Source organism: Sporobolomyces koalae (assembly GCF_050403365.1).
Source record: "Sporobolomyces koalae JCM15063 DNA, S_koalae_JCM15063T_v1_ctg18, whole genome shotgun sequence".
NCBI classification, from domain to species: Eukaryota; Fungi; Basidiomycota; class Microbotryomycetes; order Sporidiobolales; family Sporidiobolaceae; genus Sporobolomyces; species Sporobolomyces koalae.
Window position 1 is genome coordinate 48,869 of NW_027481753.1, and position 24,715 is coordinate 73,583.

The 24,715-nt window shown below is 55.8% G+C and overlaps 6 protein-coding genes across 6 annotated transcripts; 2 read left to right on the plus strand and 4 right to left on the minus strand.

Annotated features, from left to right (window-relative positions):
- Positions 1-286: 286 nt before the first annotated feature.
- Positions 287-4,956, minus strand: JCM15063_001764 (uncharacterized protein; the record flags this gene model as incomplete). The annotated part of the gene is made up of 17 exons (XM_076678898.1): positions 287-326; positions 399-1,272; positions 1,340-1,618; positions 1,684-1,774; positions 1,832-1,914; positions 1,987-1,994; positions 2,620-2,669; positions 2,735-2,828; positions 2,885-2,929; positions 2,995-3,068; positions 3,130-3,199; positions 3,261-3,491; positions 3,558-3,880; positions 3,944-3,994; positions 4,051-4,277; positions 4,340-4,524; positions 4,592-4,956. The coding sequence occupies 17 exons, from the start codon at positions 4,954-4,956 to the stop codon at positions 287-289; spliced, it is 3,090 nt and encodes a 1,029-aa protein (XP_076533895.1).
- A 1,790-nt stretch (positions 4,957-6,746) lies between these two features.
- JCM15063_001765 (cullin family protein) lies at positions 6,747-10,014 on the minus strand (the record flags this gene model as incomplete). Its single annotated transcript, XM_076678899.1, has 10 exons — positions 6,747-6,752; positions 6,815-7,003; positions 7,071-7,331; positions 7,388-7,681; positions 7,745-8,026; positions 8,092-8,181; positions 8,244-8,756; positions 8,824-9,378; positions 9,452-9,871; positions 9,958-10,014. The coding sequence occupies 10 exons, from the start codon at positions 10,012-10,014 to the stop codon at positions 6,747-6,749; spliced, it is 2,667 nt and encodes an 888-aa protein (XP_076533896.1).
- A 320-nt stretch (positions 10,015-10,334) lies between these two features.
- JCM15063_001766 (SET domain-containing protein) lies at positions 10,335-12,019 on the plus strand (the record flags this gene model as incomplete). Its single annotated transcript, XM_076678900.1, has 5 exons — positions 10,335-10,419; positions 10,481-10,994; positions 11,065-11,273; positions 11,352-11,822; positions 11,901-12,019. 5 exons carry the CDS (start codon positions 10,335-10,337, stop codon positions 12,017-12,019), a joined length of 1,398 nt encoding a protein of 465 aa, XP_076533897.1.
- Positions 12,020-12,842: 823 nt separating this feature from the next.
- On the minus strand, positions 12,843-14,571 carry JCM15063_001767 (PP2C family serine/threonine-protein phosphatase; the record flags this gene model as incomplete). Its single annotated transcript, XM_076678901.1, has 7 exons — positions 12,843-12,978; positions 13,043-13,187; positions 13,264-13,651; positions 13,710-13,938; positions 14,004-14,192; positions 14,257-14,303; positions 14,371-14,571. The coding sequence occupies 7 exons, from the start codon at positions 14,569-14,571 to the stop codon at positions 12,843-12,845; spliced, it is 1,335 nt and encodes a 444-aa protein (XP_076533898.1).
- Positions 14,572-16,102: 1,531 nt separating this feature from the next.
- Positions 16,103-17,468, plus strand: DCD1 (deoxycytidine monophosphate deaminase; the record flags this gene model as incomplete). The annotated part of the gene is made up of 3 exons (XM_076678902.1): positions 16,103-16,410; positions 16,474-17,247; positions 17,312-17,468. 3 exons carry the CDS (start codon positions 16,103-16,105, stop codon positions 17,466-17,468), a joined length of 1,239 nt encoding a protein of 412 aa, XP_076533899.1.
- Positions 17,469-21,159: 3,691 nt separating this feature from the next.
- GYP7 (GTPase-activating protein GYP7) lies at positions 21,160-24,407 on the minus strand (the record flags this gene model as incomplete). Its single annotated transcript, XM_076678903.1, has 9 exons — positions 21,160-21,444; positions 21,516-21,721; positions 21,791-22,225; positions 22,293-22,381; positions 22,444-22,694; positions 22,756-23,053; positions 23,115-23,832; positions 23,895-24,267; positions 24,348-24,407. The coding sequence occupies 9 exons, from the start codon at positions 24,405-24,407 to the stop codon at positions 21,160-21,162; spliced, it is 2,715 nt and encodes a 904-aa protein (XP_076533900.1).
- Positions 24,408-24,715: the final 308 nt, after the last annotated feature.

Here is a 24,715-nt window from a genome sequence, read left to right on the forward strand (position 1 = left end):
GTCGCTTCCGACCTGCGGCCCGAGAGTTGTGGAGATGTGCTTTGTCAGCGTACGTACATACGTGGGACCTGTGCGCGCGCGGTACCAGTTCGGCGGACACTCGCGTTGCATGTGAGATTTCTTGCAGCAGACACCGACGCGCCTGCACGACGATGTTACAAGCTGTCTATGATGTTCAAGCTCTACAATTCTATTCGCATTCTGTGTCCCTGCCAGAAGGATGCGGAAAGTCAGCTGCGTGCCCGAGCGCAAACTTCGGCGGAACGCGTAATTTGCAATTCGATCATCACAGAGACGGCGTCCACTCCTCGACACCTCCATTCCAGCTAACACCGACCGCCAATAATGTTCAGTTTCGAGACTCACGATAAAGGCACGAAAAACGGACTGATGCTCACTATTTTACTCGCAAGCCTGCGAGATAAGAGAACGTTGACCATTCCGTGCCAACAAAACCACCTCCTCGCGATAGAATGACAGAGTCGATCAGCATCGGGTACCATGACCCTAGCTTTGCCTCCGTCATCATGATATCGTGATTGATCACCTTCCACCCCAGATCGTCCCGCAGAGTTCGCACGAAATCGCTCGATGGCGCTTCGTCCGTTGCGACAACCACATGGTAGTCTTCTCCTCGCCACCCACGAAAGTATCGCTCGTTGCCCTTGCCCGCGCCGTCCCATCCGTTCGGATTGTCCATCCTCCAGTTCAGGGTGTCCCTCACCCGCTGAACGGCGTCCGTATACTTGTCGAGCGAAGTCAATCCCCTGACATCGGCAAAGTCGCCTCGACGAATGTGACAGGTAATAAATGGTGGCACACCCTTGATGCTCGACACCTCGAACAGTTCGGCGAGATAGTGATCGGCGATTTTGTCCATGTGCTCCGACCAACGCAGATACTGTCCGGCACCGATCCAGCCGAGCCCTTCGTATGATCTGAGCGGATCCGTTGGAACGAGCGGAGGTAGAGCCGGTGGAGGAATGCGCGAGCCGACAAAGAACGTAGTATCGAAGCAGAGCAGCTGTTCAGAGGGCGACTCGGTATGGAGCGGATCGAACCCGTCCTTCAATTGGACTTCCGATCCATCCACGGAGGTAGGATCTCGCGGAAGAAGATCTTCGCGGACCTTGTCCAGCCAGCGTTGTTTCTCCCACGGGTTCGAGTCGAATTGGTGGAACGCGTTGAACCAGATTTTGTCGCCTTCAGTGCCGCGCGCAAGCGGAGGGAGCGCATAGTATTTGACATCGATGTTATGTACAGCCATTGAACCTGCGTGGTAGCGAGACCGCGTCAGCGCACATTGGCCCACCGGCGAACGGATTTATCGCTAACCCACCGTCATTGACGTTACGTCCTCCTCCAGTGACTTGCTCCAGTACGGACCAGCATGACAGGGGCTCTAAGGGTGGCGGTGCGGTAAAATTCCACCACTTGACTGATGACCACTCGATGAGGGGAATCCCGGTCGACTGATAGAAGCGCTTGATGTCGTAGAACTTGGAAACATCCTGCGGTAGGCCCTCAAAGTGCAACGCCGTGAGCGTCGGAACGACAGCAACACGATTCAGCACTTTGGCAAGGTACAGCAGATTCTGTATGCCGATGAATTGGTTCGCTACGCAAAGGCAGGGATCAGATTTCAGAATCAGGCGGGCAGAATCGACAAGATACTGTGCTTACCGTGACCGCCGTAGCTCAAAGTCGTGACATACCGCACGTCTGGCTTGAGCTGAGCAACGTAAGAATCTTGAGGGTCTGGATGGTTGATTACCTGTGATGGCGAGCGGTTTGTCATGCACTTCAACCTGATAAGCAAAGGATTTCTTACCCGACTGATATCGAGCGGTCTACTCGAATGTAGAGACCCTGCTCGGTGAATCGCCGCGTAGCGGATTGAGCCGTACCACGCGTCTACCGCCGGCGCCGTGAGAGATCAGCAGTCCGTTCGAGGCCTCACCTCGACGAGAACCTCATGAAACGTACCTGGAGTCCTGCTCCAGAGCAACGTGCATATCAGGACTGCAACGGCAGTGCCAATGAGCAGCAACCTCTTCGACGGCCATCGCTGTCTCGAATCCGACTCGGCCCATCGCGCAGCTCCGCCGGCTCTCCACCTAGCTTGGCTCGCCCTCCTTTCTCCGACCTCCTCGTCCGACTCGTGTGGATCCAGGAGCGACCCGTGCCTCCGCTCCAGCTTGTGATCGAGTTCGCGGTAGGCTGAGGCAGAAGGAGGGAAAGTTGGTGATGAGAGTGTGCGGGCCTGGCGTGCGATCCGATCCAGTGTGGGCGGTGGCAGATCAGGACTGTCTCGGCGGCCAGCTTGATCAGTGTGGTGTGAACAGACTTGCGATCAGAGCTGGTCCATACAAATTGAAACCCTATACTTGTTCGATGAATGCGCGCGGACTTCCGCGTAGCCGGATCCGGGCGAGAGTCTCGGCCAAACAGGGAAATGCATAGCGAAAAAAACAATGTTTCTATGATAGCAGATTTTGCAGTTGAAGTACAACAAAGAGTGGGAAGCAACAGCCTGTCGAGAATCGATGAAACGTCTAGAACTGATTGCGATAAAAAAAAACGAACGAATTCAAGGGAAGCGAGCCTCTGAGCGCTCACTCAGCGAAAGAGGATCGCGCGCGCAAGGTGGCGCCGTATCTCATGATGGCCTGAATGCGAGCGAGGTCAAGATCAGCTTTTCACGGTCGACGAGCGAATTTGCGAAGGTACGCACCCAAAGGATGGGGATCATCAAGATGGAAACGCCGGCTAGCAGGGAAGAGCCGCCGCCGAGCCCAAGAGCCGTGAAGAACTTGGCACCAAACAGCCTGCAAAGCGAAAGGTCAGCTATTGGACCAGGAACATCCAGCGACAACAAGCTTACGGGAACGCGCTGGCGAACACGGAGCGGAACAGATCGTTGCCAGCACTGATGAGCAACACGAAAGTCAGATCTGGGGCAAACGTCCGTAGGAGGAATTTCGGGAAACTTACAGAACACTAGCAGCGTATTTCGGGTAACTGAGCGCGACGTACATCATGATCGACTGGAAAGCAAGGAAGATTCCCTAAAGCAAAGTAGCGTTCAATTTAAGCCCACTTGGTGGGTGTAAAGTTTGAAGTGCTTACAGGCAGGTAGATTGATGCAAAGACGATCGGAAGCATCCAGTGCTGGTTGGTCTGCGCAGTCCATCCAAATCTGGAGGAAGAAGGACAAATTAAATTGCGTGTTAAAAGAATTTAAGACCAGAAAAGCTCACCCGAAAAGCGAGATGGGGATGCAGACGGCGGCGACGAGGGCAATGCGCAGACGGATCTCCGGCCCGGTCTCCGGGTGCGCCTCGAGGTAGGGGTTGAGAACTTTGACTTGGTAGTAGATGTAGATGGTGAGAGTCACAGCGCCCGAGACGACGAAGCCGAGGTAAGGAAGCCCCGAAATGCCAAGGTTGAAGTGGTTCTTCTCGTTGAAAACGATTGGGAATGCCTCGAACCTGTATGACGCGCCGAATCTTCCTCAGATAGAGCTTCACAGATTCAGAGACGTGAACGAGACGTACCAGAGATAGAAAACAGCGTAGACGAGCGCGATGTACGAGTTGGCGACCAGGATCGAAGGTTCGAGCGCCAGGCGCACTGCGCGATACATGTTTTCCCAGATGACGAAGCCGACCGACTCGCTGGCGTGTTTGCCAATCTCCGAGGGCGCTTTAATGCGGTCGTTGCCGGTCAACTTGCGGAGTCGTTGGGCGCGACGCAGCAGCACTGTTGGCTCGTAGGTCTCCGGCAAGAGGAAGAAGAGGACGATAAAGACGGCTGCTGCGATCCACAGCATCTCGAGGAACGGCCATCGCCATCCTTTCTTCATCGCGGCGAAACCTCCCTGTACTCGGAAAAGGATGTCATTATGCCGATTCAGCAAACGGCTTCTCAGATGAGGACTCACAAAGACGGGACCCATGGTAGGCCCAGCGACAGCGCCCATCGACCATCCGGCCTACAATTCGAATGTCAGTCAGAGAGTCTCACCTGGCTAGAGACGATCACACTTACGAGTCCGAGAGAATAGTACGGTCCGGCCATGACGTCGGCGATACTCGCGCCTCCTGTCGACAGCGCCGGAGACCCAACGAAGCCGGCCGCGGCCCTAAAGACAAGAACCACCGCCACGCTGTTGGTGAACAGCGGCGGGATCTGGCAGATGACAAAGAGGAAAAGTCCAGCGATGTAGACGGGGTTGCGTCCGATCGCGGCGACTTCTTGCATTGGAGCCAGGAGCACTGCAGAGGATGGGGTTCATGAGTGTCGAGCCACGGCAGTTGGAAGCTTGAAGACTACTCACTGGGTGCAATGCCGTAAAAGCATACGAACAAAGAGAGACCCGCAGTCGCAAGGACTTGAGACGCTCCAAGCTCTTGCATGATGCCTGGGATCGAGGGCGTGTAGCATGCTGAAGCCACATATACCGCAAATGTCAAGAGGCCGATCAGAAATGCGACAAAGTGTCGTTTGTTTGAGCTCCAATTCCTGCGTCGTGAAGGTTATGCTGAGTGCTGTGTCCGCTTCAGCGACAGGAAAAGGTAAAGGGGCTCACAGTGGTCGATCCTGGTCGTTCTCGTCGAAAGAGACGATGATGAACTCGGAGTCGTCGCAACCGCGCTTTTCGACGTCGACCTCCTTATCCTCAGTGCTCAGCTCTTTGCTCAGCTCTTTGCACACGCCGCCAGCGTTGACGAGGGTTTCGGGCGGGGAGATCACGGATTCGACGACGGTCGGAGTCTGAGAAGGTGCACGGCTGGCCGGGAGAGAGATTGACTTTGGCGAGGGAGAGTCAGGTAGCAGGTAGCGTTGAGGTATCACGTATCCTGGTCGTTGGTCGTCATACGGGAGGAAACGGCCTCCACTGAGGGAGTTGACGAGGTTGCCAAAGACAGAGTCGCGGAGAAGATCGAGAGGCATGTCGAATTTGCGCCTGTCCTGTGAGAATGCCGTTGGAGTGGATAGAGAGTGAAGCAAGGACGAGCACGCCCGGAATCCACGTCCTGGGGTGCGTGCCGGAGCTGATGAGTAAATCAAGTAAGCGGCGGATTTTTCAGCGAACGCTCGCTGATCAATGAAGAACTTGGCGGCTTATTTCAGCTTTTCCTGCTACCCCGCAGACTCGCTTTTTTGCTGGACGCTACGGAGTGCGGACCGGTGCATTCGTGGAGGTCCCCACAGCTCGCGGACAGCCTCCGCTTCTGCCCCCGAACGCGTTTCGGACATCCTCGAGGGTCATCAGTGGAGGTGATCATTGATCACGTGCCGCCTCCACTTGCAGTTGCGTTGCAATTGTCGCATTCAAGCGTGCCCAGTTTGTGCTCAGTCTCCTCCGGCCTTCGGACAACAAATCTGTAGAATCAGCTGCCTGCAAGATGACTCGACAATCAACCGCACGTAGCTGTCTGAGCCAGTCGGCCGACTTCTGCATCCGAATGTGCATTGCGCCATAATCATTTCGCAACTTCGTTACAGTACCAGTACTTGTCATTCAGCACAAATCTGGACCTGTGCACTCGACAGAGGTGATGTTACTACGCGGGAGACAGGACCGCGCGCATGATCTGTCAACGAGCCGTAAAGTCAAGCTCAAGAGCCCGTGCTTCGAGCGCAACGGTCAACACGCACCTCTGCCTGTGAGAGGTCTTTGGGCGAGAAACAATAATCGGACCCGTCCCTGTACACCGCCGAGATACGCGCTGGCGATCCGGCAGTCGTCGAGATCGCGGGCCAGTGCCGGTCCTTGATGGATTCTCGGGGGTCCCAACTCCGCTGTTCTCCACGAGCGATTGAATGCAATCCAAGGATCCAGGCGTTCACAACCACGTCTGTCTCGGCGGAAGAACGGAATTGGACCCGAAGGCTCGCAAGATTGCTCCATGCCACTCTACGTTTGGCGGGAGGAGGCGGACGGCCATTGAAGTAGGATGAAGTTGTACAAGCAAGTAGAGGTGAAGTCAAAGGACTCGTTCGAAGGATGACGGACGACCACAGTGAGCGAGAGACGGGCAAATCCGAGTGCATTCGGCTCAGAGCTTCTGCAGCGGACGGTGGATCGCTTGGGGAACGCCATAGAGCAGGTCTCGTCTGCCTCGAGTCATCGGCTGTCCCGTCCAGGAAGCTGTCAAGCGATTCGTATGGCGAACGACTTGGCGAAGCTGAGGCGGCACGACCTTCGACCGCAATACTAAAATTGGGGAGTGTCAGGCTTGTATGAAACGTGTGAAAGCGCAGTCGTACCTCGATCCTGCCTTTCCGTCGTACTTCCATCTTTCGATCGGTGACTCGGAATGTCTGCGCTTCTTGGGACGTCCTCTCGGGGCAACCTTGGTGAAGCCCTCATTGCCGGATTCGACTATGGGCCGCAGCGATGACATTTCGCCGGAGGAGGTCTACTGGGGGGAGGTGACAAGCGTTCTCGTCGGTGCCGAAAACTTGGCCGACTTCGGAGGGACCGAGACGAGGTCTGTCATTCGAACCGTGCGCGATTGAGCATCACGCATCACGAGACAGGGCGCAGATGCGCAAGGTGACACAATCACGAGGCCTATGAGCAACGTGCCCGTGACTACTCGCATGGGGTCCTTCTCGGAGACGGGGTGTAGGCGCAGAGGCGCAGAGGCGCGAGCCCGAGGAAGAAAGTGGTCCGTGCTTGGAAGGCGCATTGCACGTCAGTACGAGTGGTGGTAACACAGCAGGGACACAACACGCTAGGCCTGTGTATATGTGAGAGTGAGTAAACGGAATCTGCTCGCGAGGAGGAGAGCAAGAGACTAACAAGATAGTTGAGGAGCTTGCGGTCATTCGCGTTCCTTTCTAGATACTCCTTGTCAATGAGTCGCTCTATCGCGCGCTTCACCATTGGTAGAGAAGGGGTGAAGCGATGAGACAGCTGTCGGATCGTCTCGTTGATCAAGGTCTGATATGCGAGAGTCTTTCGATCCTTCATGATGCGCACGATGCAGGCCTGCACATAGGACAAGATTGCGATTAGCATCCTTCTGGCATTCTGAAAGAGGACAGCTTGAGCTCACGTCGCATTGCGTGTTCCGGCCTTCTTCGACCTTGCTATTCGTTTCCTGTCGCTCCTCGGCACTTTCGAGCTTGTTGACTACCGTCTGGATCTTGATCTTGTTGATCGGAGCAGTGAATGCGTTGTTGTACGAGAACGTGTCGGACTCGTTGATGTCGCGACCTTTCGGGAATTTGGACAACACTTTGTACTTGGCACACGCGAGAGATTGCAGTGTCCTTTTCAGCTCGGTCGCGACCATGTTGGTCGAGTTGGCAATATCCTAGTGACGGGTTCGTCAGGAATCGAGCACGGTGCAAGAGGATCGGGAGTACTCACAACATAAGACAGCTTGTCGTCCTCGGCGAGGCCTTCAAACAGCGCGAGCACTACCATCGAATGCGTCGAGACGTTGAGCTCGTGAGACCTCGCCTTGAACTTGGCTTTCAGGTCCACCGTTCCCATGTCAGGACGGAACGTGAGCTTCCTGCCAGAGTGCTTCTTGTTGTAGAATACCTCGAACGAGGCGATGCCATCTTGCAAGACGCGTGGCAGGGTACAAACGGCATCTTTCGAGGCCCACGGCCAATTGTTCGAACCACAGATGATGGGTGCCATCTCGAATGGCGCACGCTGTGTGGGGAGAGAAACAGTCAGACTGGATGGTTTGATAGTGGTAAATCATTTTGCGCCCACCTTGCCAGTCGAGTCTTGATACCGCTTGAACTCGGACAGCGTGTCTTCCGAGATCTTGACATCCTTCATCATGCCTTCGGCATTTTTGGTGAACGCGGCTCCAGCTTCAATCTTGAACTTGGCGAGCATGTTGCGTTCAGCGTCATCCGAGACCGAGCGTTGCGAAATAAGGCGTCGTGCGAGGTGTCCATTGTAGTACTTCTCGAATGCGTCTTTCTGAACCAGGAATCGGAAGAGCGAGATTGACTTGTTCAGGACGTCGTCGACTTCGGATTCGGTTTTCTGAGACGAAAATTCTCTAGATCAGCGTCATATAGACAATCTAGTGGGAAAAGAGCGCAGCTCACTCCTTTGAGACCTTTGCGGAGGTTCTCATCGATGAAGAGCGAGATGTACTCTGGTGCTTTGCGGTTTTCGTTGACAAAGACGGAGAACGCCTGCCGTAGGACCATGTACAAGTCAGCCAAGATGTACTTCCTACGAGAAAGCTCCGACGTACATCGTTGATGGTCTTTTCAAAAGCCTTGTCGTCCGAGAACGCTTGAGCAAGGAGCCGATCAAACTTGTCTTTGAGACTCAGGACGCTCGCAACCCAGTCGATCGCGACTTTGGTCTTGGCATTCATCGGCGCTTCGGTCGGTCCTTTCTTCTTCGGAGGGCCTGCTTCGCCTTCTTGCTGATGCTCCTTTTCCTTGCCCTTGTCACTCGGTTCCGGCGCTGTCGACGGTTCTTCGTTGATCCCTCGTCCGACACGAACGATCCATTCTGAAAGGCCCTTCAGGAGCTCTTGATGACCCGAGTCGACTCGGCCAAACAGTTGGTACATGAGTCGGAGATCGTCAATGCGCTCGTCTTGCACGAGGGTCGAGAGGCCGGCCGAAGGGTGATTGATGATGGAAGTCAGATGCGCAGAGATGAGGACGCGGTCGAGGAGAGCGATGAGTAAGGGTTCGGTTGATGACGAGAGATAAGATCGAGCGCGAGTCTGCTCTTCTGACAGTCGCCGGTTGATCTGCAGCGCAGTTCAGAGTTAGTCCAGCGACGCGGGAAATGCTCGAGAAGGAGCAGATTGAGCTTGCCTTCTGTAGGAATGAAGGACAGTCACATTCGACCAATAGCCTTTCGCTCTCGCGCTTGTAGAATTCTTCCGTCTGTCCCAAGAGCGCCTGTTCAAAGCTCGTTCGGTACGGGCTTTCTTTCGCTCCGGGCGTGCCCTCGCCCATGACCGTCTTTGACCTCGCATTCAGCGCACTCGCGCTGCCTCCGACCACGGGTGAGCCGGCTCCAACTCCGGTCGAAGCGACGACCGGGAGCGGCACTGGACCCTCGTCCGTTAGGGAGCACAGGATCTCGACAACGCTCTGGATCGCCGACCTTGACACGACCTCTCCCGTCCGCTCGATCCGGATCTGGGCGAGGAGGGTGGCAATCAGGTGGTACGCAACGGTTGAAGGATCGGCAGTTGGCCTTCGGCTCGGAGTCGCTCCAGGGTGCACATTTCGAGACGAGGACGAAGTGGATACTGGCGGAGCTGCACCTGGGCTGGTCGAGAGCAAGACGACATGGTGAAAGAAGAGCGAGTCTCCGAGTTGCAGAATCTTGGGTACCGTCGCTGATCCTGCCCAGAACTTGTCCTTTCGAGCGCCGATCGCGAAGCAAAGGTCAGCTTACTCCCCGGGACGTCTAACAGAAGCTGACAAGACGCACGAGGTACTTGAGGACGTCCTTGAGCTTGCTCATACAGGCTGTGTGGTCGTCCCATACGTCTCGAATCCTGTCGAGGAAGAGTTGGCCCTCTGCCGCTCTCGACACGTCCTCGTTGGATCCTCCGATCGCGCTCGCTGCGCTGGTCGATGCGGCACCGGCTGCCGCTGCCGCTACAGAACTGGACGCGACCGCAGATGAATGCGGGAAGGCCGGGACGATCTTGGAGCGGGTTTCGGATTCGAGGTGCTGGGCGATGAGTTCGGCTACAGCGTTGTACAGGAGGTGGCCCTTCTTGTGGAGGACGAGATTGTAGGCGTAGCGGTAGTGTTCCTCGAACGAGAGCTGCGACGCGTTGTGCTTGTGGATCTGGCTAATCGCGTCCTTGAGCCGATCGAGCGTGTTGTCCATCGGCTCTGCTTGCTGTGTCACAGCGAACAGTACGGGCAGACGAGAGTCAGATCGGATCCGAACGTCCGTCAGGTGGAGCATACGGGAACCCTACTTGCCTTGCGTGGAGCCTTGACCCGACCCGATCCCCGCATGACGGGTCTGCGCATCGCCATGGTCGTCTGCCAACTGCTGTCTGTCGGGAGCGGGTGTGTACGAGGCGTAGCAACCAAGATTCCGAGTGGCTCGGTTCGATTGCGTTCGCTGCTGGTCGGAACCGCGTGTAGGTTTCAGCTAGGACGCTTACGGCCCGTGAGCTAGGTTCGAGTAGGCTCCGAGCGATCTGAGGAAGAGAGGCGGTTGAGGCGGTGAAAGCAACCGCAAACAAGTTGACATTCGTTCTTCAACCTGCGCCTCGACCCTCTCGCCTCTGCAACCCGCTATCTACCGTGGTGCAAAGTCACAGTACAGGACCACTTTGACGGTCCAGAACAACATGTCAAAAGCGTGTGACTCTCGGCTGGGATTGTTCCTCGCTTCGAGCGGCGGACGCTTCCATCCCGCACTCTACTCGAAACAAGGTCGGTCGAGACCTTGCAGTAGACTGGTAACGACGTGCTAATATCTGGATCGCGGCGACAGATGAATTCGGCACGTCCATCTACACTTCCGAACCTCTAGAGCCATCTACTTCGGTCGTATCGTGCCCCTTCTCGCTGTGCATAACTCCGAGTCTCGCCCGTCGAGCACTCCCTACTTCTCTGTTCTGCCCTCCAGAGACGGTAGCGGCATCCTCGACCGAACCGACCCTTCCGAACTCGGCACGCAAGAACCGTCAAGCGCACCATGAACTGCTGTGTTTGTACCTCGTCTTGCACCTCTTGCCCGTCGAAGCACTCGCAGCTGTGGCCAAACTCGACTTGCAACACGAGCCTTATGTCTCGAAGCTGCCATCGCACGACGACATGCGCACGACCCTCTACTTCAGCCCCGCCGAACGGGACTTGCTGCGAGGGAGCAACTTGCACGGAGCGACCCTCGACCGAGAACGTGCATGGAAGGAAGAGTTTGACGAAGTGAAAACATGGATCCCGCTGCAAGAGGTGCGAGACCTCTTGACTTGGCAAGACTGGCTGTGGGCCTGTACCATCATTTCGTGAGCATCCCTTCCCCGACTCGAACAGACGACTCACAGCTTCAACAGTGACCAAGTTCTCTTCTCGTAGCTCTCGGGCATTCCCGTCGCATCTCCTCGACGGCGACAAGTCTGGATCGACTCCAGTCCTCTTCCCAGGAATCGACATGCTAAATCACAAGCCCACCGCGAAGCTCACTTGGTCCTCCGACGTTCATGTCACGACTAGTGCGACGAACAAGCAGGGCAAGGATGGCAAAGGCATGTTGAGCATTGTTGTTGATGAACCGGTACCAGTCGGTGAGCCGATAATCGCTTCTCTCCGACCCCCTGTGTATCCTACGCACCTCTGATCTGTACTGCTCGACCTTGGACTAGACACGCAAGTGTTCAACACATACGGAGCGAAATCGAACGAGGAACTCTTGCTCGGGTACGGCTTCGTCTTGTCCGACCCGAACCCGGCCGACTGTGTCGCGCTCAAACTCTCGTTGCCACCCAACTGTTCGCTCGAGTTGTTCGACTTGATCCATCTACTCAAACTCGAAGGCATGCGACACTTTGTCGGTCGCAACGGACGATTGCCCGACGAACTGCAAGCTCAAATGCGGCTGTTGTTGTCCCCGCCTGAACTGATCCAGGACCTGCTCGAGGCGGTCAAGACAGCGGAAGGCGCACACTGGACCGAGTTTGTCGAATTCTTGGGATGGGAGACGGAACTCGACATGCTCGATACACTCGAAGGGATGCTCGAGAGTAAACTTGCTGCGTTGAAAGGCATCGACGCTGCTCAACCTCTTGACGGCGCTCGCGAAGACGTGCGACAGATGATCGAGGTGTATCGACAAGGTGAGCTCCGCTGCTCTCGCACATCCGCGAGCCAACATAGTAAAGGGATTTAACCCTTGTCTGGTTTCCAATGAACAGGTCAGATCGTCATCTTGGAAAGCGCAATCGAGACTCGGAACAAGCTCATGTCAGACACGATGAAGCGTGCCGAGGAGGAAGGGATCGAGATGGAGTACGAGGACGAAGACGACTCTTGAAACTTGATTATCTTTGTCTAACCCTTGCATGCATTCCCATTCGATTTGAGAACGATGCGAGCTGGATGGCTGACATGAATGACAGATAGAGAAATTGAAGTTGGAAACTGGAGCAAAAAAAGAAGCATTCGAGGAAGGTAGGGATCGAACCTACGACCTATCCCTGGTTCCAATGTACTTGGTACAATAGGAGGGGATCGCGCTGCCACTACGCTACATCCCCTGTTGGAAGCTGGGTTTGCTTTTGACATATATAATCAGCTATTATCAGATGGTAAAGACCAAAGAAAAAGGGTTCATAGTGGCACTGCGTCACTTCTCAACATCTGTGAATGCCATCGAGTCTACGCTCGATCGAGCCATCAGTAGCGGAGGAGTACAACTCTGATAGTCTCCTCGCCGTGCGAGGCTCGACAGAGCGTACTCTGACCGGCAATCGGAGCGGAAACTGACGACTCAAGTGCAGATCATGATGCGCCTTCCACAGACCTCTCGCACGCGGCGGCACACGACGCCACAAAAACCAGTCGGGACAAAACGAGCGTGCGGCAAGGCGGGCAAGATAGAAACGATACGTGACAACAAGGTCAGCATGCTTGCAAGAATGTGTCGGGGACTGAGCTCTGACCGTGAAAGGCTGACTCTGCTCTGGCTCTCCCTCCTGGCACCCCTCAAGGTCAGACGAGATACACTGGTATACACTGACGCATGCACACCCTGCGTCTGTCTTGCACCTTGCGAGTTGGCAACGTTCTGGCAGACAAGTACAACAACCATCTCGCTATCTACAACATACACGGCTTGAAGTCTCCGCCACGCCGCTCTACATCCTCTTCTGCCGGCGACTCGCGCTCGAGAATTGTCGCATCCTGTATTCTCGACGATCTGCCGTCGTGTCTAACCCTCCCATTTTGCCCCAACCCGGTAGCGGGACAATCAGGCACGTCATGTTGTCATCGCTGTCAATGGGTCACTGAGTCAGTCTCGAATGCGGAATGGAACGAACAGAGGAAAGGATCTCACCCTCCGACGTCTTCTGCGAAACTGACGATTTTCTGGGCCGCGCGAGCTGGATCTTTGAACCCTCTCGCCAGGTCGACAATCTCCTGATCCGACATGACGTCTGTGATTCCGTCCGATAGCAAGACGAGGAACGACCATTCTTCGCCTGTTGGAATGCCGAACAGAAAGACATTGTCGGTCAAGTATATCTGGTCCATCGACAGGTTCAAAGGGAGATTTACCTTTGAGCACCCTCTTGGTGACTTCGGGTTCGCCTATCACGCCGAGACTCTTGAATTCTCGATCCCCGATCCCTCGGGTGTTGGCGAGCGTGCCGGCCCAACGACTCTCTCCAAAGCTGTCCGTGATGATTCCAGTGCCGCTAGTACGCAGTCGTTCGCCCTCGACGCGCGAGTCGCCGTGGTGAGGCTCGGTAAGCCGTCGCGCTCGACCTTGTGCGGAACTCGCGAGGAGGCAGGTCGTGTCACCCAAGTGAGATACGGTCAGGGAGATGAGACCAGCAGCGTAGTACGGGAACGAGTGGGGGAGGTCGAGAGAATGCAGCAGCGCGATCGTAGCGGTCGAGCCCGACTTGCCGGTTCCTTCGTTCGCGAGGACCGCATTGTCGGCCTTGATTTTTCGAGGGTTCAGCTATGGAGCGTACTGTTCCGAGTCGCAAAAGACATACCCGGAGGAACGCGAGCACGCTCATCTCGTCGAGACTGATACCTTTCCGCTCGTTGTAATTATCGCTTTCTGGTCTGAACCGTTCGAGGGTTCCACCTTGGTATCGTTTCAGGTAGCCACCGTGTGTCCGATACTCGTCGATAGTTTCAGGCAGGGATTCGACCGTTGCCTGCTCGAGAAGCTGATGGAGGCGCTGTTGCAGAAACTTAGACGATTGCGCACCGCCGTGACTGTCGAGACCAACGGAGCAGTCAGGACCACCCGCGCTGGCCTGTTGCGTGGTCTCGGAACTGACCCGTCAAAGACGCCAAAGTAAGCGACCTGCCGCCTCGTCTCGTGCTCCTCACCGGGTGGAGTCTCGCCTTCGAACCCTTCGAGGGCAGTCGGGTTCCAACCCGCTCCGAGCCGGTCATCGACGACGTTCCACCTCAAGGCACTTCGAGGGATCGAGAGCGAGTGAACCGAGTAGGCATCTTCTTGATAGCTGAGCAGGAATGAGGATTCAGCTACGTCCGAAGAAAAGGTTTCGAGCACGATCAGACACGCACGGCCGCTCTCCTCGCGACTGAGCGATTCCGACGGCCGCCTTTGCTTTCTGGTAGTGGTCAAAAGTCAACCGATGAGCAAAGCGGTCAGAACGAGGCGTTGGGCCGCATACGCACGAGGTTGACTTTCAAGGTGCCGAATTGGGTCCGAAAGCACTGTTCGTCACTGATGAATCTACGTTGCTGGCTTGGTACGACCTCGAGTCGGGCTAGGCGTGTGAAGGAAGAGCCGGGCGACGGGATCCGCCGAGAAGCGCCAAGTGGAGAAGGGTTCGGGATGACGCGGCGGCTCGAGCACGGGCAGCGACAGCGGAGCATGCCGACGGGTTCGAGTCCCGGTCTGCTCGATCCGAGCTCGTGATGAGGGAGAGCGCAACGCGCAGTTGCGGGGGAAGTCACGTTCGCGCGAGTCGCCAAGTGCGCGCATCGTCCAACTCTCTACCTTTGCCCTAGATACCCCGAACCCTCGCTTCAAGAATGTGAGCGCTGTTCCTCCCTGACCAGTACACTGCCAGAGTACTCACCGCGATCATTCGCTTTGTCGGAATGCGGCGCACACAGGGCTTCGACCATTCTCCCGCTCGAACTTGTTGACCGCGCGACCGGCAGCAAGGTGTGGGTCATCATGAAGTCGGGTACGCACTGCTCGAGTCGCTGCAAAAGAACGCGAGAGAGACCACAGCTGCATATGTTGACGCTTTCATCTCTTTTGCAGAAACCGAGTTCACCGGCACCCTCATTGGCTTCGATGACTACGTCAGTGAGTCGCTTTGCACCCTGCTCTACAGATCCACTCTCGATTGGAGCTAATCTTGACGTGACAGACATGGTGTTGGAGGATGTTACCGAATAGTCAGTTCGCGTACCTTTCTCATCACAACGCTGTGGCACTGACGATACGCTTGCTATGATTGACAGTACGATCACGCCCGAAGGACGCAAGGCGACCAAGCTCGGCCAAACCCTACTAAACGGAGGCAACATCACCATGATCTGCCCCGGACGAGGCCCAGAAGACGAGCAGTAGACCTTGGCACGACTGCGAGCTGTACGAAAAGAAACGCGTCGCCCCGACGTATGTAACATAGAGCATATTCCTTTGTCCTTCCGGAACCGAGCAGGCGCAGACGAGACAACTACCTGGCAGTCCACAGCGCGCTGTCGATCACGATAGCAGGCCTGTGCCTCGTCCCTGGATATCACTGATGTACACTGTCGGAGGAGAGCATCAGAAGCGATAGCCTCGAAACGTATTCGAGCTCAGGCGGTTCCCGGTGGTTCAGCAAGCTGAGATTCATGCCCCGGACTGGGTCTACGGAAGCAAGAGAGGACCAGATTTCTCGATGGTCTGCTCTACGGGAACAGGTTCATTCGGATTCTTCCGTCGTGGGTCCGTTACTTCTCGTACAAGTCGTCAAAAAGCTTGATATGCTCAGCCTCACCCTCCGCTTTCTAGGTTTACTCCTCTACATCCGACATCTTCTGGACTAAGAGGATCAGGGCAACATGAGCACGTATGTGGTCAGTCGGTCGACAATGTTGACCTCGTGAAGGGAGCGCCTCGCCCGTTTGAATCGCATCGCTTGGCGTGCTTCATATTGCTTTTCTACAGTTTAGGTCATCATGCTTTAAGAGGCTGTAGGAAAGCTCGTGTCGTTGGCTTTTGAACTCCATGTGAGCGAACTGATGAGGCCCAGCAAAGAATGAGCACAGAGCATAAGCACGCGTAGGGTTCGGTTGCGTAGGGCTTGGAAAACCTTGCTTCATCGGATTCGCGCGTGCCACGCGGCGACGCGCGCGTTCGCGAACTTTCGTGTCCTGTTTCTCCGTAGACCACCAACCCTCCGAAATGCTGATTTGCTTGATCGGGCTGCCACAGAGCGGCAAGAGCTCCCTTGCGGATCACCTCGTGGCCGAGCAAGGGTTCACGCGGGTCCACCTGTCGACCTTGCCCTCGCTCGACGCTGGCTCGACTGCGCTCCGCTTCGACTCGTCGAACGACTTTCTCGACCACGTTACACGTAGCTGGAGAAAGGACTATGTCACGACCGACCTAGTGCATCGAGCCAAGCTCGACGAGTTCGCCAAGCGGCCCTTCGTTGCGGTCGTCGCAGTTGATGCTCCTCTCGGCATTCGCTACAAGCGTGCGGTTGCTGCGTGAGTCTCCCTGGACAACACCACGCTATCTCTGCTTGTGTGCTGAAGCATTGTCGAGATCAGGGCTAGAGGCGCTGGCGAGGTCGCTCCAAGTCTAGAGGAGTTTGTCGAAACCGACGATAGACTCCAGCATGGTGCTCTCGCGGCTCATGCCAGCTTGAGCGAAAATGATTCGATTGACTCGTTCTCAAAGCTATCGCTCGACTCGACCCCGATCAAGGAGCCTTCTCGACTCTTCCCGACTTCGGATGCCCCTCCGTCGCCTACACCTTCGCCTGCCAAACACTCGCCCACCATGTCCCGAGCACTGTCTCAAATACGAGCTGCACCATCGCCAGATCCTCTCAGCATCCTCTTGCCGCTCGCCGTGACGACCTACCACAACCCGTTCTCGAGCCTAGGCCCCTTCTTCTCGCTCGTGTCGCTCTCGGCACTGTCTGAACAGTTGCGACCTACCTGGGACACCTACTTTATGGCCCTCGCATCGCTCGCGTCGCTGCGGTCGAACTGTATGAAGCGCAGGGTTGGTGCAGTCCTCGTGCGGGACAAGCGGGTCGTCAGCACCGGGTACAACGGAACACCGCGGGGGGTCACAAACTGTAACGAAGGAGGCTGCGGACGATGTAACTCGAACGAGAGCGGGTGGGGAACAGATGGTGCACTCGACGAGGAAGACACGATCGAGGATCTTCAGGGGGCAGGAAAGAATTTGAATCGGGTCGGACAAGGTCTCGATGTGTGTGTATGTCTGCATGCCGAAGAGAACGCACTGCTCGAAGCTGGACGAGAACGAGTAAGCGGAGGTCGAGCGGAAGCCGCTGTGCTGTACTGCAACACGTGCGTCCTCTCTTTTGAGCTCGTTTTCTCGATCTTTGTCCGCTGACTTTTTTTCCCTCGATAGCTGCCCATGCTTGACGTGCACAGTCAAGATCGTGCAATGCGGGGTCAAGGAGGTTGTGTATTCTCTGTCCTACTCGATGGACGATGCGTCTCGGCAGGTGATGGAGTCGGCTGGAGTAGTGTTGCGGCAGATGCAGGGTGTACCAGTGCCAGTGTGAGCCAACGTACCTCCTTTGACCTCGCTCTCGCCTCTCGAAGAGACGGTGAGATGTCGAGAGCGAGAGCAGAGCCAGTCTGACACGGTCGGAGCTCGGCGTCGCAACATTCTTGGGCTGAGCTATAACGTGCCGACCCTATCTTGTTCGTCTTGCCGTACGTTCGTACTGTCCCGCGGCTCATACGGTTGCGTCACGTCCCTCCCACATCCACAAGGTTTTGGCGGAGGCGTCCGCGACTCGATTCATCGATTTTCCGCTCCCGATTGCTGGTCGGAGTGCACTCTCCCGAGACCGGCGCAGCGAGGACTCGATCAGAGTCATGCCACTACGCTACTGCTAATTACTTGAGCGTAGACTCAGTTGCATCTGCAAATGTACGAAAGTGACGCAGTGCCACTACATGGGGCGTCATCCCCTTAGAAAAGTCGCTCGTCTAACCTGGTCGAATTTGGCCAAACTCGACACTCTCGCGATCCATTCGACAGAGCAGATACTCGCACTTGGTCGAATCTGACCGAATTTGTCCAAATTTGACAGAATGTGTTTCACTTTTGTCCAAACTTGTCACAAGCTGCCCAAATTTGTTCCAGTGTGTCCCCCCTCGTCAGTTCTGGACTTGTCGCAGAGATCTTCGGCCCGAGCGCGGCTTGCGGCAACATTGCGCATCTCGAGCTGCTCTCCACACCGTGCGGAACGTTTGAGCACCACCAGAGCCGTCAAGCCAGCAACAACATGTGCCTGAGTTTGTGCTTGAGACTACTGTGTAGACAAAGAGGCAGAAACAGCCAGCGAGATTCCGGCAAAACAACAACGACTCGAAATTGTAGTGCAGCCACAACAAATGCCGTGGTTCGAGAGAAGCCCCGTCATGACCTTCTTCGTTTCAGATCTGTCCAGCACCAGTGCTGTTAGACCAACGAGAGAGGCGGCAGGGAATCAACCAGAAGAGCTGAACTCACTCCACTTTATTTTCCCCAAGTGCCTTGTTCCTTTCGCACTTCCTCCCCAAGCAACCGACAAGCGACCTCGTGTTTCATCTTCGTATCCGACTTCGGCCAGAGCGACGCTCATTCGCAGCTCCTCGAGGCCAACCACTCGTTTGTTCCGTGGCGCTGTGCGAAGAAAGGACGGAAACGTCTCTGCGATTGTAGCATCAATGTCGAAGATGGACATTATTGCAACGAGACGTGGTTCCATCTCCGCGACGGCTTCATTCCCGGTACCTCCGCAGACAGCGAGTTCGAGAGTCGCAAAAGCGAGTACTTCTCCGTAGTAGTGGGTGTCATCAGCGGTAGAGCCCTGGCAACTAGTCCCGGTCATCAGCGCATCGTATGGCTTGAGCGTTGGTGCTACAATGAAGGTGCGTACGCGGACAAACCTCGACCATTTCGCGTACCCACCCCGTTTGACTGCCAAATCGTCTTCCTTGAAAGTGCGGCCGAGCTCATCTAACCCTACTTCGTTCCAGGTTGACCTGCTCACATCCCTGTTTGCTAAAAATGCTCGAACCCACTGCTCTTGAGCCGAACCAGGGACCGACACCCGATGTTTCGAAAAGATGTGCTGTAGTCGGCTGTAAGAATCTGGTTCTCGGCTGAGAACTTACCCGAGAGTTGACCAGGCTGCTGTGTTTGAAGCCCTGATCTCGGAATGAAAGAGCTCGTATCGCTGTGCGTCAAAGCCAGAGGAACCGAGCAAACAGAAGAATTGCTGTTCGTTAGCAGACGGGCGAAATCACCAAGTTCGGGTCATCTCGACTTTCTCTCTTCTACTTCTCACTCTCTCAACAGTCTTCTGCAATCACTCGTGCTCGACTCGCTAGATCGCATCCATGTACTTGCTTGACCTCCTCGCGCTGCTCCCCACGCTCTCGGTGTCTCCTGCCACCCCTGCTGAACTTGTCCGCTTCATTTCACGCGCAAAACGTCCGGCGATCCGCTCTCGCCAGCCTCACCATCCATCGACAATGCAAGTGAGCACAGCCATATGTGGTGACTATTGTACCGCTGTGCACTCTGACCGAAGGCATTTGCGTCCTGTTTGAGCACCCAACGAGGATGTTCATGTCGCAACATGTGCAACTCAAGTGAGGCGGTCTTCCCGTTTCAGAGCTTCGGAGCCCGACGAGCAGGATACCGCTGACGATGAATCGCCGCCTACGGAGCAGGCTGTATCGCGTCTTACCCTACATCGACCATTCTCGCCGCCTCGACTCTCGACTCGAGCAATCGTTTGATTCTCTGACTTAGACTTCTCGATCCCGCCTCTATCATCTTGGTTTCGATGCGCTTCGTGCTAATCCTTATGCATGCGACCAAGTCCGGTGTCGTGATTCGGGCGACCAGGCTTTGGGTCCGAGCGTTCGAGTGCTTGGGACTCAGCTTTGCTCCGGTGCTTGTGACTCGGCGCTTGTGAATCGACGCTCAGTTGCTTTAGTGCTAGGCTGCTCGGAATTGACTCGGCGCTATTGCTCCGGCTGCTCGGGACACTCGGGAAGGCTACTGACACAACTGGCTTGCACGTCACCTTCGATCGGTTAGTCACCTCTCGGCTAGACAATCCTCTTTCATAAAGACTGATGCTTGGTCATACACACATTCACAGTCATACTCGAGCCCGATGACGGAGTGACCAAGGGAGAATCGAGGCAACCGACCCAGCACGAGCTCAAATACACTACTACAAGATGTCGCTCGTTCCCTCTTCTCGCCGCATCTTGTCTCTTTTCCTTCGTCCTTATCTCAACTTCGCTCCTACGACTGGCTCGCACTGCGCTGACTGCTGTATTGGGACTTGTGCAGGGAAGGAGGATCGGGGAAGCTGGGTATGGGCGAGTGAGAGGGAAACGGGAGGGGGCGCAAGACGGGGTAGGTGCCGGTGACCGAGGGAGTAGCGAGGACAGCAGGACAGCAAAAGAGAGGTCGAGCGGGAGGGCGGGGCGAGCCAGGAGGCGGGGACGAGCAGGGTAGCGAATGGCCAGATCTGGTCGAATTTGGCCAAACTGTGGTCGAATTCGGCCGAATTCGACGAGCCTGATGCAAATTTGGTCAAATACAGACTGTTTTAGGCGCCTTTTGGCCAAATGTGACGAGAGTTTAACAAATTTGGTCAAATTCGACAGTTTCTTTAGCAGAGAGTTGACAAAATGTGACGAGCATTCGACAAACCAACATCGGGCCCGAAGCCTTGGCGGACTCGACAAGGCTGGTCGAATTTGACCAAATTCGCCGAAGAGCTGACAAGTTGGCCAAATTCGACCAAGTTAGACGAGCGACTTTTCTAAGGGCGTCATCGCCGACTCACGACTGGCTGACTCTTGGACATATGTCTCAAAAAGAACCGGGCCCTCAACAGGGGATGTAGCGTAGTGGCAGCGCGATCCCCTCCTATTGTATTCCAATACATTGGAACCAGGGATAGGTCGTAGGTTCGATCCCTACCTTCCTCGATTGCTTCTTTTTTTTTGTCGCCCTGCTCTCTTTTGCTGCCGGCGCTGGCTCGAGGGGTTTCCCACCCTCCCGCACTTCTGTACCGGTTTGGGTAACGCGATGACGGTCCTGATTGGTCTTTCAGGCACTCACGAGCTTGTACACCAACAACATGATATCAGGACGAACTAGACAAACGGCACATATAGACATGGGCTTCAGCAGGGGGCCATATGCGGAGGGGCCAAAGGGTAGTCCATGGGCTACTCGAGTAACTCTTTGAGCTCCTCAACTTCCCTCTGCGTCCGCTCTCTGATCTTGTCCCGCTTCGCCTCCTCCTTGTCTTCTTCGGTAGGCGGGAATTGACCGTTGACTCGACGCTTCCTGAGACCCTCTCCGCCTCTCACATCGCCGGTTGGGGCACTGTCGGTCTCGCTCGAGCTTGCGTTGGTGACGATCTGCTTGAACGTGAGGTACAAGACTTCTGCATCCGACACGAGCGTTTGAAGGTCTAGAGTGCCAGACAGCTCGACCGTATACTTGAGGATCTGTCGCCAGGCGAATGACTCGAGGATCTCAGCGACGACGAGACTGAGTCAAGTAATGGTTCCAAACTCACTTCGTCAAATTCCCGCAAGTAGCGGATCATGACCTCTCGATTCGCTTCGAGAATCGCCAGTGCAAAGAATAGGTGAAACTTTGTACCGAGATGATCGGTGAAGAGCACCTCCCACAGCTTGACCGTGTCCTCGAATGAAAACTCGCGCTTGTAGCACGTGAGGAGCCATCGGTAGGCGAAAAAGAGGTTGAGCGAATTCGTTTGTTCTGTCCAGGACGAGCCTTTACGCGATTAGCGCCTGCCCGCGGACGGTGAGAAAGTGAAAGGCAACCGACCGAAATGTCGGTAGAGCCCACGATCCATGACTCTGATCAGGCTCTGCAGCTCGCTCAATTGTTTCTTCATGCCCAACTGATCCATCCTAAAGTTGTCCGAGTTGCGTTCCATGACCGTCTCGAAGCAGCTATAGGCGAGCCACTGCTCGCCGTCGAGCACGACATAGAGAGGCGAGAACAGATCCGACATGCCTTGCACATACGCTCGGGGTGAAGCGACCGGATCAGCAGCAGTCGAACCGGAGGGCTCCACGACGTCAGAGGCAGCAGAATCTGCAGCAAAGACCCAAGTCATCAAGACGTCATGGGTCGCTCGGACGTGTGGCGTCGAGGGTGGATGAGCGCGACCATCGCCTTGTTCAGGCGGAGCGCCAGGGATCGGTTCTGGTGTCGCAAACATGGGGTGCGTTCGATCTGTCCGTCGACAGTCGATATCTGATAGCGGTTGAAGTGGTGTCGGAATCGTCAGACTGGAAGAACTGAGAGCAGTGATCAAGCGTACCAACACGATGGTCCTCCTCTTGGTACCGCTCGGTCGCGTGCAGCTCCTCGTTATCCATCCAACTTCGCTTCGCCTGCTCATAGAAGGTACTGGTGGACAAAATCGTGCGTCAGTTGGTGCAGCAATACGGCAAACTTGGCACACGGCATACCTCTTTTCTTCTGCGACGGCTTTGCGCTCTTCCTGAGTTGTTTCCCACCCATAGACTCCGAGGAGGAAAGGCCATACTTCCTTCCTACAATCGTCATCTGCCATGCCTCGCTGAAAGATTCTGCGCTTCGCTTCGGGTTCCGAAACGAGGAGTTGGCCGGTTGCGGGATTGAACCATGCGCGCCATTCTTCTAGCGAGATGGGAGTACGTGGAGCGCGGGTCGTCCTTGGCTTTGCGATGTGGTAGGTTTTCTGTTCCTCGGAGCGACATCAGGTGGCATTCACGGGTTTCGCGTTGAGAGAGCGAACGAACGGATAGAATCTCGAACACGCCCGTTTCCCCCATTTCGTCTTCGAGCAGACTCGAGTCGTCGACGCCGTACTCTGCCTTGCGTGCTCGCTCGCCTTCTTCGGCAACGATCCTCGCCCATTTCGCCAGATACACGCGCGCACCATCGTACACGCCGACACCTGCAGACTCTGCGAGAGACGCAATCTCGCCCGGCGCGAACGCAAACTGCGCGATCGGTTTCGGGACGTGCTTGGCAAGGGGTTTCGCCAGCGGGTGAGACAAGACGGTCGAGGCTGCTTGTTGCGATATATTCTTGGCACTGATGTGCACCAAAACAGGTCAGCTCAAACACAACTCCAACGAAGAGAATCGCATCGAACCTCCTCGTGATGCGACTGAAGCCGCTCAGAACACTGAACGTCAGGTTGTCCATGCCTCCGGATGAAGAGCTATCGGACCGCACTGCTGCCGACAGGTCGTCTGGCCAATCGCCGGCCGCTTTCGGAGGTGACGAGACCGGCGAGCTTTGATGGAGGATGCTCGTTTTCGCTTGATCCCGCTGCCTGACACCCCTCTGACCTTCACCAATCCTACCCCTGAGCCCTCTGAGTGCTTCGTTGGGGACCGCATCATCCGAGTAGGCCTTGCCAAACGTGTGTGCTTCGAGATCGATACCGGAGGGATTGACGAGGTACACGGTCGGGTCCAGCTCGGACCGAATGACTCTTGCTTGCGCTTTGATTTGCGACAAGAACGCCTCGCCTCCCCATGAAGGTGCGAGGGGCATGGGCCCTTGACTTCTGCCTCGTCCACCGCCAACTCCGAGCGCTCGAGCGCGACGATCTTGGTCGAGCACGGTAGACTTGGACTCTTCGTCGTGAAAGTGCAGTGTTGGCAGGGAGACTCCGCCGAACAAGGAGACGGTGATGGTTCCGATCCAGGACGCCAAAGTGGGAGGGTGGACCTGGAGGGAGTATATGGATGTGATCGGGTGGGAGAATGCGTGCATGCTCGCGGACGAGCTAGAAAGCGAGGTAGGCGTCGTCATCGTCGGAGGCATGGGCGGTGCGAGATGCACTAGGATGTCTCGTTCGTTTTCTGATCAGAGTCGAGTCAGTTGCGCACGAAGGGTGGCGGTCGATACGACAACGACGGCTCACGGGAGCTCAGTTCGACGAGGACATAGGCATCAAAGTCACTCGTGCCCTGGACCATCTGCTCGGGAATCCAGCTGATGAGGTGTTTCCATTGCGGGTGGCTCTCGTCGCGGCCCTCGCGGACCCTGACGACGGAGAAGAAGCCGGCGAGCTTGTCCTTGGCATACGGAGTCGGGTGCAGGTACACGGCCGATTTGCTCCAGAGCAATTCCGCAAGCTGCCCCTGATCGGACTCGGGCACGGGAGAGGCGGTGTCGAAAGATGACGACGGAGCGGCAGACAGCGGGTCGAGAGAGAGATTCGACATTCCTGTGGCGATGGCAGGAGCCGAAGAGCTGTCTGTTACGTCGTTGTACACCTCGACGAGGTCGTCCGACTGAGAGGGCGAGGGTCAGTCCGTGAAAGAGATCAAGCGCGAGCAAGTGGGGAGCGATGCCCGTGAAAAGACCGACTCACGGAACGACTGCTGAGATGGGTCCACGTGCTCTCGGGAGGCGTATTCGGCCCTCCACCCATGCTGTTTGATGCTTTGTTCGAGCGAGGTTGAGTGAAACTAGGCTGATCAGCAATTGCGTAGTCTTGAAATTGTCGTAATGCGGATAATGATCCATTCGTAAGCCCGAAACGCAAGCTCTATCTTTTTTGGGTTTCATCTCGTCAGGCGCCTAGCACGCCTCTCACCGTCCAAGCAGTAAAGCCGAAACGTCCAACGCCACAGCACCTTCATTTCGGATCCTGAGCACGCAAGACCTGCTCGATTGCTTCGCCTTCATCGCTCCGTTCTTCAGTCAGCAAATACAGGTTCCGCCGTTGGTCTTGGTTAC